Source organism: Capricornis sumatraensis, chromosome 19 (genome assembly GCF_032405125.1).
Source record: "Capricornis sumatraensis isolate serow.1 chromosome 19, serow.2, whole genome shotgun sequence".
NCBI classification, from domain to species: Eukaryota; Metazoa; Chordata; class Mammalia; order Artiodactyla; family Bovidae; genus Capricornis; species Capricornis sumatraensis.
In genome coordinates, this window is record NC_091087.1 from 33,436,607 (window position 1) to 33,451,805 (window position 15,199).

Genomic DNA, 15,199 nt, shown 5'->3' on the forward strand with positions numbered 1-15,199 from the left:
ACCCAGCCCCTCCTCCTTCCAAGCCAACCTGCAGGACAGCCTTCCTAACTCTGAAAATAATTTTTAAAAATTGAAGTATAGTTATGTACAATATGTTATAAGTGATATAATGATATAATTTTAAAGCTTATATTCCATTTATAGTTATTATAAAATATTGGCTATATTCCCCGTCTAACTGCAGAGTTTACCCTTGCCTGACTACTGACTACTTTTTAACTGTGCTAGGATCTGACAGCATCCTGGATGGTTAAGTGTGCCTGAACATTTTTTGTGTACCTTTTGGCCATCTATATGTCTTCTTTGCAGAAATGTCTATTTAGGTCTTCTGCGCATTTGTGGATTGGTTTGTTTGGGTTTTTTGATATTGAGTTTCATGACCTGTTTGTAAAACAGATAGCTAGCGGGAAGCTGCTGTATAGCACAGGGGGCTCAGTTCAATGCTCTGTGATGACATAGAGCGGTGGGATGGGGGCGTGGGAGGGAGGCTCAAGAAGGACGGGATATGCGTATACATACAGCTCAAACATGAATTTGAGCAAAGTCTGGGAGATTAGTGAAGGACAGCGTGGCAGGCTGCTGTCCAGGGGATCACAGAGAGTCGGTGGACTGAGCAACTGAACAATAGCTGATTCGCTTTCCTTGTGCAGCAGAAGCCAAGGCAACATTGTAAAGCAACTAAACCCCAATTTTAAAAAAGTGTGTCTGAAGCGCCCACACAGATAACCTTCTCCTGCTGTGTTCTCAGAGCCCTGGATGTACCTTTGTTTCTGAAAACTTCTAGCTGACCAGACAAGAGTGATGACAAACAAAACCTTGAACTCTCCCTAACATTCTTTTCCTCCCTCCCTCCTCTCCCCTTTCCCTCCCTCCCCTTCCCTTTGATCCCCTCCCAGCTTCCCTCTTTACCTGTCACTCACAATTTTAGTACTTGATTTTAACAGCAAGATACGTGGTACGCACATTACTGCTGATCTTATTCAAATGGCAGCATTGTTTTAGAGGTGAGGACAGAGGCAGGAAGACAGGGAAGAACTGCTGGGGGATTTGGAACTGGCTGTTGACAAATGCATGCTTCAATAATGAAGATAATTGAATCTGATTTAGGGAGCTGGACAGTGGATGACAGGAGATATAGGGCAAGATGTGGGAAAAGGAGGTGCAACTTCTTATTTACTTTCTGATCTTTCTATTCATTATGAAATGTTTTTGAAGGGAAAGGGTTATATTTACAAACCTGAGGATGATTCTTCAATCTTTAAAATGCTCTTTTAAAATAATTTCTAGGGGACTTCCCTGGTGGCCCAGTGGCTAAAACTCTGCACTCCCGAAGCAGAGGGCCCAGGTTTGATCCCTGGTAGTAGGACTAGATCCCACATGCTGGAACTAAGAGTTCAAATGCTACAACTAAAGATTCCACGTGCCACAGCTAACACCTGGCACAGCCAAATAAATAAATACTAAATAAATTGTTTTCAAATAATAATTTGTAGGATTTTGGCTTAAATTTGTTTTCAAATGTATTCAGTCAGCTCTGCTTGCATATCAATTAATTCATTAACTTTTGCCTCTAATGTTGTGAGAATTGCCAAGCAAATTAATCAAAAGCCAGTGTTTCAAATACTCGTTTGTGTGTTGATATGTATTGTGCAGCCTATACTTTAATAATTTTAACTCACCCAAAAAATACTTTGTGAAGTTTGTGAGAAATTTGCATTCCTATTATAAACATCAGTGCTGACCACTTTACCTTAACAGCTGTATTCTCTCCTTTTTTGATTGTCTTCTAAAGAAGAAAAGCAAAACTCAGATACTAAGAAATGGTTACCTTTCTGGTTGGATGTCCCTTGGGAGGAAGAAGTAGTTAATTGATAACCAAGTCTGTGCCAGGCATTATTTGACTGTCACAGAAATCCAATCTCTTTTTGGAGAAAACTCTTGAGAGTCCCTTGGACAACAAGGAGATCAATCCAGTCAATCCTAAAGGAAATCAACCCTGAATATGCATGGGAAGGACTGATGCTGAAGGTGAAGCTCTAATACCTTGACCATCTGATGCAAAGAATCAATTCATTGGAAATGACCATAATGTTGGGAAAGACTGAAGGCAGGAGGAGAAGGGAGCGACAGAGGATGAGATGGTTGGATGGCATCACCAGCTCAATGGACAGGAGTTTGAGCAAACTCTGGGAGATAGTGAAGGATAGGGAAGCTTGGTGTGCTGCAGAGTCAGACAGGACTGAGCAACTGAACAATTCTTTAACAGATGATTGGAGAGGGTACTCTCAGAGGTGGCTCTCAAGTCTTCATCCTTTTAGCTTCATCCTTTCCAGAACTGGAAAGAGTATTACCATGTAAATTTGTTCTTCTCTCCCTCCCTCCCTTCTTTTTTCCTCCCTCATTCCCTTTCCTTCTCTTCCTTTTCTTTCTGTATTTTTCCCCTTCAGTCTCTCTTTTCAACCTTTACACACAAACAGGTAGAGCTACTGTATGCCAGAAGCTCCACAGGTGCTCCACGATTCATTCAGTTCTGTCAACTTTGTGAAATAGGAACCATTATCATCAACCTCATTCAGAGAAGAGAGCTGAGACAGAAAGGGGTTCAGTAACTTGCCCAAGGTCAAACAGCTTATCAATGTCATTTAAACTCTGGAATGTGAAATAAACAGGTGACATATTTTCTAGAATATTAAATTTCATTAGTTTAGGCCTTCCAAACAGGCGTGCCTGTTCCTTTCACCGATAAAGTGGAAATGCCATAGCTGACAGACGAGCATAGCTGACGAAGGCAGAAAAGATGCGACTGGAAACATAGCTCCAGCCCCGGAAGCGCCGTCTGGCTGATGTGACCAGGACACCCGACTAGGCTCGTGCTGAGCTCGTGCTGAGCTGAAGATCGGGCCATGCAGCAGGGGGCGGGGCGGGGTGGGGTGGGGTGCGAGGTGGGGGGTGCGGGATGAGGCTGAAGTCACCCGGGGCAGAGCCTTAAATGCCAAGATGGGTGTTGCTCTCGGTAGGAACAAGGGCCCTGCCCCCGGCAGCTGGACCGAGGTCGGAGGGCCCTCAAAGAGGAGGCTGGGCTGCGCAGAGGCAAGCTGTAGTGGGAGGGACAGGATGGATATTGCGGGGCTGGAATTTGCTGAGGCACAGGCCTCGTGGAGGGGCGGGGCCCCAGGGGAGGCGGGGCTCTAGAAGGGGAGGTCTTGTGGTGGGCGGGGCCCCGGGAGGGGCGTTCTCTTGGTGGGCGGGGCCCGGAAAGGCGCGGTCCCTTAGTGGGCGGGGGCCCGTGAGGGACGTCTCTTGTGGGAGGGGCTCTTGGAGGGGCGGGGCCCTCGAAAGGGGCGGGCCGGGCCCTGCTATGTCACCGGGTCAGCTCTGGCGGGAGGCGGGGGGTCTGAGGGGGCGGAGTCCGCAGGGGGCGTGGCCCTGCCTGCCAGTCTCAGCGAGTCCTGTCCCGCAGGCCGCGCGCACCCTGTCTCCCTGTTCCGTGCTCGCCAGCATGTCCTTCGTCCCGGTGGCCGAGGATTCTGACTTCCCCATCCACAACCTGCCCTACGGCGTCTTCTCCACCCGAGGCAACGTGAGCTGCTGCGCTCGCTTCCGGGAGCGGGGAGGGAGGGCGTCCCCTCCGCTCGGGACCCCCACCCTCCTGCCCCGCCCCTGGCCTCAGTCCAGCCTTGCCCCCTCTTGCCGGCACCCGACCGAGCTGGATGTGGGGCCCGTCGTTTCCTGGCTCGTCGTCCCTGGCGAAGACCCCCGGGATCGCTGGGGCGCCATGAGCGGTGCCTCTCCTCCTGGGAGTGCGATGGGAGGGGGCTGGAGGCTGGGGCTGATCGCCGAGGGTGAATGTTGGTTCGGATTCCTCCTGCTGTTGGTTCAGATCCCTCCAGGTAGCTTTCCAGATGTGAGTTGAAACCGGCAGCCTGTTTCTGCACATTTGCAAGAAAATTAAATGCAGAATGAAGCATGGCTCTCCCTCTCAGGCAAGCAGAGCAAGTTATATTAAATATTATTATTACAGAGAAGTTGAAGCGCAGTCATACTGTCTACTCCGAAGTCATTTCGCTTTGTTTTCTTCCCTGGAGACACCACATTATGGCCGGTTGTTCATCCTCCATGTTAGCCCCTAACCCTAGACATATTCATTGACCCGGTATATTTAGTAACTCAGAAGGATGAATTCATTCACATCAGAGCCCTGGGATCCAAGAGGTTAATTTCTTTTTCTCCAGCTGGCCTTCTTTCAGCTTCTTGGGCTCCCTGGCATTCCCTGCTGATCAAAAGAAGCCCTTTGTGGGTAGGGAAATGAAATTTCACTTAGTGTAGTCTGATGGGCAGAAAGAAATCTTGAAAACTGTGGGGTTTATCATCAAATATATAAAAATTTCCGTGGGTGGGGAAAGCAGATTCCCTTGGATTTATTCATGGCATTTTTGACTTAGCTTTCTGCTCCTAGCTCTCTTGATTAGCTCTGAGAAGCCTCGAACTCCCAAACCTGCTTGGACCCAACAGTGTTCAGGAACCGTTTGCTAAACAGAGCCTGTGGCAGTTAGCATCTTCTGGAAAGTGGTTTCCCACCCCCATGACTGATCCTTGTCCCCATGTGCAGCAAATGCTTGGATCTAGAAGAGTCAGCATGTGGTTTCACAACTGCCAAGCCTGACTAGATGTCGCAAGGATGCCAAAGGTTAAGTCCCCTGAAGGGCCTGAGGCATGTTAAACCTTAACCTATGTTGGCCAAGCACACTCTGCTGGCCAGCCTTCCCTCTGCACTCCTCTGACATTCTGCTCTCAGCCAAGGGTCTGCACTTCTCAGGGTGCAAATCTGGAGGCCAAATCGCTTGGGTAGAAGCCTTTGCAAGAGGCAGGGGACGTGCTCTGACTTGCTATCCTAGAGAACTCTAGAATGAATGCTCCTTAGAGTGTGGCCAGTGGCTTGCAGACTCCATACCCCAGCTGTTTTCATATTAGACTGTGCAAGGACAGCCACTGTACAGAGGTTCACTGCTTCTGAAAAGAATGCTGAGGGTTGTGAGTTGGCTCCCTTGGCATTCCAGAAGGCTGAGGCCCTTCAAGTGGAACTGGCTGTGTCGACGCTCTGGCTGCAGGCGCTGGACATTCCAGAGGTGGTGACCGCCTCTTCAGACTGGTCAGGTCGCCAAGGCAGAGTCCTCTTTCTCCTCTATGCCAGAGGCCAACCATGCATCATTTGGGTGGAACAGTAGTGAACAAGGGTTCCCACGTGGCGCTAGTGGTAAAGAACCTGCCTGCCAATGCAGGAGATGTAAGAGGCGTGGGTTTGATCCCTGGGTTGGGAAGATCCTCTGGAGGAGGAAATGGCAACCCACTCCAGTATTCTTGACATATGTACACTACTAGTGGAAAGCTGTTTTATAGCTTAGGAAGCTCAGCTTGGTGCTCTGTGATGACTTAGAGGGGTGGGATGGAGATATATGTACAAATGGCTGATTCACTTCGCTGTATAGCAGAAGCTAAACAAAATTGTAGAGCAAGTATACTGCCATAAAAAAAAGAGAAGTTCCAACAATTAATGGAGGGACTCGATATCTTGAGTCCTAGGGTCAGTGCTGGGACATATGGGCCACGTCTCACCTTTACTTAGAGCTGAGGAAGCAGGCAGCCACCCTTATGATTAGGTCTTGGCTACTGCTAGTGGCCTCAGATCCCTTCTTCCTCCAGCAGAGTGTGAGTGCCAGGGTCAGAGAAATGGCTCAAGGGTCTATCTGCAGATCCCCTTACGGGGCATCCCCCAGGGTCCAGGTGGCCCAGCTCATTGTCCAGGGAGCCTGAGGCCCAGGGAGCTAGCAATGGAGCTGGAAATGAGGCGCTTGGTTCTCCAGGCAGCCTCTTCCCTGTTGGCCTGGAGCCTCAGGGCCAGGTAAGGATGTGGCTCTGGTCTACACCTGTCCCAGGGGCTAACGTGCATGGAGAGGTAACCATCTTTTCTTAGTCCTTGACAATGAGCAGCCAGTAGAGATAAAGCCAACCATTAGCCCAACCTCTTAAACTCACTGGACCTGAGGTGGCAAAGCTGGTAGTTCAGGAGAACTGGAAGCTCAACTCAGGACGAGCCCAGCTGGTTGAGTCTGTAGACATGCTCTCAGGTTCCTTCTTTGTTTGTTTGTTTTTTTTAAAGCTTCACCAAGAGTCAAACACTTTCTATTTATTTATTTGGCTGTGCCGGATCTTAGTTGTGGCTCGTGGGATCTTCATTGTGTCATATGAGGTATTTAGTTGCTGCACACTGGCATGTGGGCTCAGTATTCGTGGCATGTGGGTTTAGATGCTCCTTGGCATGAGGGATCCTAGTTCCCTGTCTAGGGATCAAACCTATGTCCCCTGCATTGCAAGGCAGATTCTTAACGACTGGACCACCAGGGAAGTCCCTCTTGGATTCCTCGTTGATAAACCAAGTTCAGCGCTGTGGGGACAAAGGCCAGGCTTTGCCAAACACTTGAGACATCTTCATACTCAGGCTTGAAGCCTGAATCTGATGGTGCAGAAAGGAACTTCCCTCGAATGTTCTGAACAGTCTGGCTTCCTGCTCCCTCGTGACCTGAACTCTGCTCTGATTGAGCCATAACAGAGTACATTAGCCCAAGTCCCTGACCTTCCTCTGTGCCTGGGACACTCTCTGCTCTGCTGTGCAGAGGAGTTGCCCTAAGAGAAGGCCTAGGTTTAACCTAAGAAATAAAACAGTTGACTGGTGAGGTGGTGAGCTGTCTGTCACCAGAGGCATTTAAGTGACACCTGAGAAACTTTGTTGGGGACTTTGTCTGGATAAGGGTCTTGGATTATGCAGGAAACAGATTCTTTCCTCTTTGTGTCCTCGAGGCAGAGATGGTGCCAGGCTCTGCCCAGACAGAGATGACAAGGTCAATTTCAGCCCTCTGAGAGGCACAAGCAGCTGGGGTATGGTGCTAAGGATTCAATTCCTCAGCCCCTCTCCACAGTGTGCATGCACGCATAGTCGTTTCAGTTGTGTTGGACTCTTTGCAACCCCTTGGATTGAGCCCCCCAGGCCTCTCTGTCCATAGGATTCTCCAGGCAAGAATACTGGAGTGGGTTGCCATGCCCTCCTCCAAGGGATCTTCCTGACCTGGCAGTAGAACCTGAATCTCCTGCATCTGCTACATTGCAAGCAGGTTCTTTATCCATTGAGCCACCTGGGAAGCCCTTCCTCTCCACAGAGGCCCATCTATAAAGCAGGGCCCTTGGGCTCTTAGATAGACAGACTTGCTGGGTAAGTGAGCCCAGCCTGGCCAACTGCTTCCAGTACTGACCATGCCATCTTCCTTCCAGCCAAGACCAAGGATCGGCGTGGCCATTGGGGACCAGATCCTGGACCTCAGTGTCATCAAGCACCTCTTCACTGGGCCGATTCTCTCCCCACACCAGGATGTCTTCAATAAGGTAGAACACTGGGATGTGGCTTGCCCTGGATCTCAGTGGCCATTTGTTGCAAATGCCACTAAGAAAATGGTCTTTACCTTCCATTTCTTTCCTTTTTAAAAATCTATTTAGCTGTGCCAGGCCTTAGATATGGCAGGCAGGATCTTTGTTGCGTAATGGGGATCTAGTTCCCTGACCAGAGATCGAATCCAGGCCCCCTGTATTGGGAGTGTGCAGTCTTGGACCACCAGAGAAGTCCCTGCCTTGCATTTCTGACAGTGGTGGTGCCTTGAGATCTCAGGGATTTTCTGTGGATAGTCAGTAATTCAGTTGTGTCCAGCTCTTTTCAATCCCATGGACTATAGCTGGCCAGGCTCCTTTGTCCATGGGATTCTCCAGGCAAGAATACTGGAGTGGGTTGCCATGCCCTCCTCCAGGGGATCTTCCTGGCCCAGGGATCAAACCTGGGTGTCATACGTTGCAGGTAGACTCCTGGGATAAGTTTGAGGTTGTTATGAGATGGACAGGTTGTCAGGAGGCAGCCTTGGGACCCTGTAGGGTGAGTTCCGAGGTGAGATGACTATCAGTCTCTCCACAGGCCTGGGCCCTCCCCAGTTGTCCCTGACATGAAGCTCTCCAATCCTCATTTTAAGATGCTTGAGTCTCTGCTTGTTCCAGGCTGGTGCTGGGCCCTCTGAGGGAGGGAGCCAGGAGCTCTGCTCTCTAGGTTTAAATACAGCCTAGGAGGAATGGACAGCTGGCCCCAAGTGTCCTCTGTGTTGCCACCACTGTAGAAGTCAGCCTGAAGGACATGTACATGGTCAATGGATGTGAATGTACTTCCCTGTGAATGGTCAAATGCTTTTTTTAAAAAAAATATTTATTTACTTATTTGCACAGGTCTTAGTTGCAGCATGGGGTGTCTTTGTTGCTGTGTGTAGAGTCTTTGCAGCATGTGGGATCTATTTCCCTGACCAGGGATCAAACTCAGGCCCTCTCTACTGGAAGTGCAGAATCTTAGCCACTGGAACACCAGGGAAGTCCCTGTCTAAGTGCTTTGATGCGCATCCTCTCCTTCCACGGAAGGAAGGTGATATTTATTGAGTACCTCCCTATGCATCAGGAGTTTTACACATACCTCTCATTCAGTGCTCACAACGACCCTCTGGCATAGGAATGGCATCCTCATTAGATTTGATGAGGGTCTAATTTGAAACAAGACAAATTTTCCCAGGTCACATGGCTGCAAGGATTGGAGCCAGGACTGGAACTCTGGCCTTGAAAATCCACAAGTGCCTTTTAGGCTGCACCTCAGTGGCTTGGAAACCTCTTCTTAGCTTATGTGAGGGGGGGTTGGTGCAAGACCCCTGCAGACTGAAGGCCTCCGCTGGAGGAACGAGCCATTTTCATTGCAGGCTGGGCCAAGCTTAACGGGGCAGCCATCCCAGAAGGCAGCTCTTGTGGTTGGCCAATTGCCTATAAGGCCATGTGGGGATGAAACCCCAATAGGAACAATGACACATCTCCTCCACTTGATGAATAAATGATGGAACTAAGAACTAAAGTCCTGAGGGTTTGAACTGGAAATAAGTGACAGGGGCCCCAGAGAGCTGCTAGGCTGGCTCCTGTCAACAGGAGGGGTAGTGCAAGGGGCTTTCCCACCGGTGATCTCCTTTTCTTCTTCCCCATCTTGGTCCTAGCCAACTCTCAACAGCTTCATGGGCCTGGGTCAGGCTGCCTGGAAGGAGGCGAGAGCATTCTTGCAGAACCTGCTGTCTGCCGGCCAAGCCAGGCTCAGAGATGACGTGGAGCTTCGGCAGCGGTGAGGAGTCGGTGGTCCTTGGTGGGCAGGGACGAGGAGATCTGCCTGGGCAGAGGGGGACATTGTGGTCATTAGGGAATTCTGAGTCATGGCCCGGCTGTTTTGGCCTCATCTGGCTCCCACCTGGGGTACATTTTGGTGGGAGGGCTCTGGGTCAATGGGAATTACCTCTCTGGATGGACTGGGGTGTCCAGGCCATGTCTGGCCCCCCGCCCCTGGCCCCCTCCCTTTTCACTCAACTATTCCTCATCAGCATCATTCATGTGCTTGTCTGGTCTCTAAACTAGGGGTAGTTGGTTCGTTTCCTAGAATGGAACACAGAAGCAGGAGGGAGGCCCCTTGCCTTTAGCAGGTGAATGTCCATCCTGGTGAGGCGCCAGGCCCGCCTGGAAGTGCTCGCTGCAGAGTATGAGCAGGGTTTGGGGAATGATCCAGGCTGAGTCTGCAGATGGCCAGAGCAGGGACCCTGCTTTGCTGCATGCTTGACCTTGAAGCCCCTTCTTTTGTGTTTCAGTGCCTTCACATCTCAGGCTTCCGCTACGATGTATCTTCCGGCCGCCATTGGTAAGTCTAGTCTCTCTAACAGGATGTGCGTGGAGCAGCCTGCCCAGGGCCCTGTCCCTGCTTCCTGTGGGGAAGGTCCCGGAGGAGGGGCTCTGGGGCTGTCAACGCCTCCCCATCAGGGACCCAGGCCCAGCGTTGACCCAGGCTTCTCTAAAATCCAGCACTTTCGCCGAGGGTAGTTGCTAACTGCTTAGATTTGTAGCTGGCTCCCTGGCTCCCTGTGTATGCAGGAACTCACTCTCCTTTCCCAAAGGGCTGTGATGGGGGTGCTCAGAGCTCAGTCCATGAGTCAGCAGCTTTGAGGAGAGAGGCTGGAGGGTCCTGGAGGGCCCCAGGTGGTGCTCAGAGCTCAGTCCATGAGTCAGCAGCTTTGAGGAGAGAGGCCGGAGGGTCCTGGAGGGCCCCAGGTTGAGCCGTGGGTTGGATGTCTAATTGGAGTTTCAGTCTGAAATTTGCAGCTGTCCAGGGACTTTCCTGGGGGTCCAGTGGCTAGGACTCCATGCTCCCAATGCAGGGGGCCCAGGTTCCATCCCTGATCAGGGAGCTAGGTCCCACAAGCCGTAAGACCAGGCACAGCCTAATAAATTTTATATATATGATGCTGCTGCTGCTGCTGCTGCTGCTGATACTGTCATATCTGACCCTGATACCCCTTGGGCTGTAGCCCACCAGGCTCCTCTGTCTGTGGAATTATCCGGGCCAGAATACTGGAGTGGGTTGCCAATTCCTCTTCCACGGGATCTTCCTGACCCAGGGATCAAACCCGCATCTCCTATACTGCAGGCAGATTCTTTACCCACTGAGCCATTCTGGAGAATTTCTACACACACACACACACAAACACACACACACACATACACACACACACACACACACACACAATTACAGTTGTCCAAACCCTCTTGGCCCAAAGCAGAGAGTTACAATCAGGCAGAAGGCTGAGCCCTTCCTCCTTGTCCACCAGCCCGGGGGGGTGGGCGCCTGCCTGCTAAGTCAGCCTGGGCTCCTGGGTGCTGAGAGGCCAGGTGGTCCTGCTAGTCCTTCTGGGAAGATGTGCCTTCTGCCTCTGCCCCCGTTTCTGTGGCCCCTTGGGGTCTGTCAAGGCAGACCCCAAGGCCTACCTTGAGGATAATCTTCCAGAAGACAGGCACACACAGGTGCAGTATATTTGCTGCCCCTCATCTGAGGGTTTGAGGATGAAAGGCAGTTGAGATGCTGTGCTCAGAAGCTCATAGCTCAAACCTGAGTGTAGTGAGAATGGAATTGTTTCCCTTCTAATCGTCACCGCTGGGCTCCCCGCTTCTCCTCCCATACCCCCTTCATGCCCTTTCTCCTGGTTCTTCCCTTTTTTGACTTCTTTCTAAATGCTCTGCCTTTGCAGCAGCTTTCCTGAGGTATGACTTTCACAGCCCACAATCCTCCCATTGTCAGTGTGCAGTTTAATGAGTTTTAGACAATATATGCCGCTGTGCAGTCATTCCCACCGTCACACTGGGAAACACTCAGTCAGCACAAAGTGTCTGTTTGTAGTCAGTCCCTGCTGTCACTCCAGGCAACCGTGGCCTGTCCCGTTTTACCTCTAGTAATTTCATATAAATAACATCACCCCATATGCAGGTCTACTGTGTCTATCTCAGCTGGTATTCCCCCTCATTCTTTCCCTCATATTATTTTTTCGTAACATGTATTCTTTTATTAAATGAAAATCAGAGACTTCCCAAGTCGTTCAGTGCTTAAGATTCGATGCTTCCAATGCAGGGGGCACGGGTTCGATCCCCGGTCAGGGAACTAGAATCTCATATGCCATGTGGCGCACACACACATAAAACAAACCACTCAGCTTTGTGGTCTAAGAGGTCTTTAAAAAAATGTTTTAAAAATTGTGGTAAAATACACATTACACAGCATTTACCATCTTCATGATTTTTAAGTGTATCACTGGGTATCCAGTACATGACATTGTCCCCCCTATTATTTTCAGCTTTTTGGAACAGGAGGTCCTGCCCACTAAACCGGGCTGTAAGCACCACTGGCTGGGGTGTGGAGTGAGTGGGTGTGTGGCTGGGGTTCTTCCTCTCTCACTGTTTTATAACCTGGCCTGGACACCATTTTTCCAGTCCTTTTTAAGTGATCATGAAATGGATTTTGTGTATAGATAATTCTCCAAGCCAGGCTTCAGCAATACATGAACTGTGAACTTCCAGATGTTCAAGCTGGTTTTAGAAAAGGCAGAGGAACCAGAGATCAAATTGCCAACATCTGCTGGATCACTGGAAAAGAGAGAGAGTTCCAGAAAAACATCTATTTCTGCTTTATTAACCATGCCAGAGCCTTTGACTGTGTTGATCACAATAAACTGTGGAAAATTCTGAAGGAGATGGGAATACCAGACCGCCTGACCTGCGTCTTGAGAAACCTGTGTGCAGGTCAGGAAGCAACAGTAAGAACTGGACATTGAACAGGTTCCAAATAGGAAAAGGAGTACATCAAGGCTGTATATTGTCACCCTGCTTATTTAACATATATGCAGAATACATCATAAGAAACGCTGGGCTGGAAGAAGCACAAGATGGAATCAAGATTGCCGGGAGAAATATCAATAACCTCAGATATGCAGATGACACCACCCTTATGGCAGAAAGTGAAGAGGAGCTAAAAAGCCTCTTGATGAAAGTGAAAGAGGAGAGTGAAAAAGTTGGCTTAAAGCTCAACATTCAGAAAATGAAGATCATGGCATCTGGTCCCATCACTTCATGGGAAATAGATGGGGAAACAGTGGAAAACAGTGTCAGACTTTATTTTTCTGGGCTCCAAAATCACCGCAGATGGTGATTGCAGCCATGAAATTAAAAGACGCTTACTCCTTGGAAGGAAAGTTATGACCAACCGAGATAGCATATTCAAAAGCAGAGACATTTCTTTGCTAACAAAGGTCCATCTAGTCAAGGCTATGGTTTTTCCTGTGGTCATGTATGGATGTGAGAGTTGGACTGTGAACAAAGCCGAGCGCCGAAGAACTGATGCTTTTGAACTGTGGTGTTAGAGAAGACTCTTGAGAGTCCCTTGGACTGCAAGGAGATCAGCCCTGGGTGTTTTTTGGAAGGAATGATGCTAAAGCTGAAACTCCAGTACTTTGGCCACCTCATGTGAAGAGTTGACTCACTGGAAAAGACTCTGATGCTGGGAGGGATTGGGGGCAGGAGGAGAAGGGGACGAAAGAGGATGAGATGGCTGGATGGCATCACGGACTCGATGGACATGAGTTTGAGTGAACTCCGGGAGTTGGTGATGGACAGGGAGGCCTGCATGCTGCGATTCATGGGGTTGCAAAGAGTCAGACACGACTAAGCGACTGAACTGGACTGAACTGAGAACAAACAAGGAAGTAGAAGCTGTTAATTTTCTTTGGCAGGAATGCTCTGAAATGGTGTGCTGGTTCTACCCTGGGCTCCTACCTTGGCAGGTCTTATTGCAAAATTCAGCACCGTGTTGTTCTAAAGTAAATGCTGGAGTGACATATACTTCTACTACACTTCATAGTGTGTCAGACAAGTTTTTATAATTTTTTGGAAAGATTATGATTTAAAAAAAGATTCAGTCTTTGAGTCTGCCTGGATTCTCTCAAAGGAGAAATTGAAAGTGGAATAATGGCAGCAGTGACTCCCAGTGGGGTAAGGGAAGGTATTTTGTTTGGGGCCTGCTATGTGCCAAGGATGGGCTTCCCCGATGGCTCAGTGGTAAAGACTTAGCCTGGGTTGGGAAGATTCTCTGGAGAAGGAAATGGCAACCCACTCCAGTATTCTTGCCTGGAGAATCTCATGGAAAGAGGAGCCTGGTGCGCTGTAGTCCATGGGGTTGCAAAGAGTTGGACATGACTGAGCACAGCAAAAGCAACATTGTGCCAAGCACTATGATAACATATATTGTATAGATGTATCATTGCCTTTACTGTATCGATATGCCTGTGATTGGCATTATTACTCCCAATGGAGAAACTGAGTTCTAAAGCATCAAAGGGACTTTCTTAAGGCCACACATAGCCAAGAAACAGCAGAGTCAGAATTCACAGGGAGGTTTGGGCATGTTGTCTACTGTGTGGGCCTTGCTCATCTATGAAATGACAATAGAATGATCTACCTGAAGGCATTGTTTTAAAGCAGGTTCCTTCTGGCCCTGAGACCTATGATTTTATGAAATAAAAGGCACTTGTTTCCATGTTTCTGTTACTAAGAGAAGAGCTATAATGTTGAGTTTTGTTTTTCTGTAAGTGATTTTCTGTGTCTTACATGCTTTCCATCATGCGAGAGGGTTCCGCATATCCAGCAACAAATGGTAGGAACCTAGCCAGGGTTCCCCAGGGAGGGAGGAGGGCAGGCAGGAGCCCAGGACCCCCTCCCTGACTCTGAGGTGGGTGCAGTCCAGCCACTTTTCATTTTTAAGATCCCAGATTATTTTTTTCCCCCAAAGACCTCTTCTTTAAAAAAAATTTTTTTAATTATTTTTTTGGCCACACATCTGGGATCTCAGTTCCCTGACCAGGGTCTGAACCTGCACCCAGCGCACTCCCTGCATTGGAAGCACGGAGTCTGAACCACTGGACTGCCAGGGAAGTCCCCCGAAGACCCCTTCTTGATTTGTGGATGTGACATCCATTTTTATTATATATATTAAAGGATTCTTCTTTTTTTTTTCCTGCCCTGTCATAAGGCATATGGGATCTTAGTTTCCTGGCCAGGGATCAAACCTGTGCCCCCTGCCCTGGAAGCATGGAGTCTTAACCACTGGACTCGCGGGAGGCCCGCTAAAGGATGCTTCTTTTTCAGTCTCCTGGTGTCTCTATTAATCCTGCTTCCTCTCTCATTTCTTTTGTGAGTTGAATTAGTACCTCTCTCATGGTGAGGATTCTTCTGGATGTTTGGTGAGTCTGGGTTTTTTGTGCTCATCTTTTTTGGGGTTGCACTGGGTCTTCTTTGCAACATGCAGGCTTAGTTGCCCTGTAGCATGGGAGATCTTAGTTCTTTGACCCGGGATTGAACCCACATCCTCTGCATTGGAAGGCAAATTCTTAACCACTGGACCACCAGGGAAGTCCTTTGTGCTCATCTTTATTTGTGTAGGAAACTCTCCCCCTTCAGGTGCTGGTGAATGCAGCTCTTCCTGTAACCAGCCCCAAGGAAAGGGGCGTGGTCTACTTCTGATGGGGAGCTCTGGTTTTGTTTCATGGTTGTGAGGAGGCTGCCCTGCTTCTCCCTAGTGCTGAAGTCTCTGGGGGCATGACCTCAGCTCCCTTAGCCCAGGCACAGTCTCCTGCTATTGGCTGCTTGGGCGAAGCTGGGTAAAGATGGGAATGGCCAACAGGGACTCAATCCCCTGCAGTCTCTTCAGCCCCCGCCCTGCCTT

At 49.4% G+C, this 15,199-nt stretch overlaps 1 protein-coding gene across 1 annotated transcript in view; it reads left to right on the top strand.

Annotated features, from left to right (window-relative positions):
• The first annotated feature begins 3,458 nt into the window (after window positions 1–3,458).
• The window catches only part of FAH (fumarylacetoacetate hydrolase), a 32,463-nt gene continuing 20,722 nt past the window's right edge, over window positions 3,459–15,199 (top strand). The window contains exons 1-4 of the mRNA XM_068991180.1: window positions 3,459–3,580; window positions 7,324–7,434; window positions 9,114–9,235; window positions 9,750–9,799. Of these exons, the coding sequence (XP_068847281.1) occupies window positions 3,500–3,580; window positions 7,324–7,434; window positions 9,114–9,235; window positions 9,750–9,799 (364 nt within the window). The 5' untranslated portion in view covers window positions 3,459–3,499. The remainder of the gene's footprint in view (window positions 3,581–7,323; window positions 7,435–9,113; window positions 9,236–9,749; window positions 9,800–15,199) is intronic.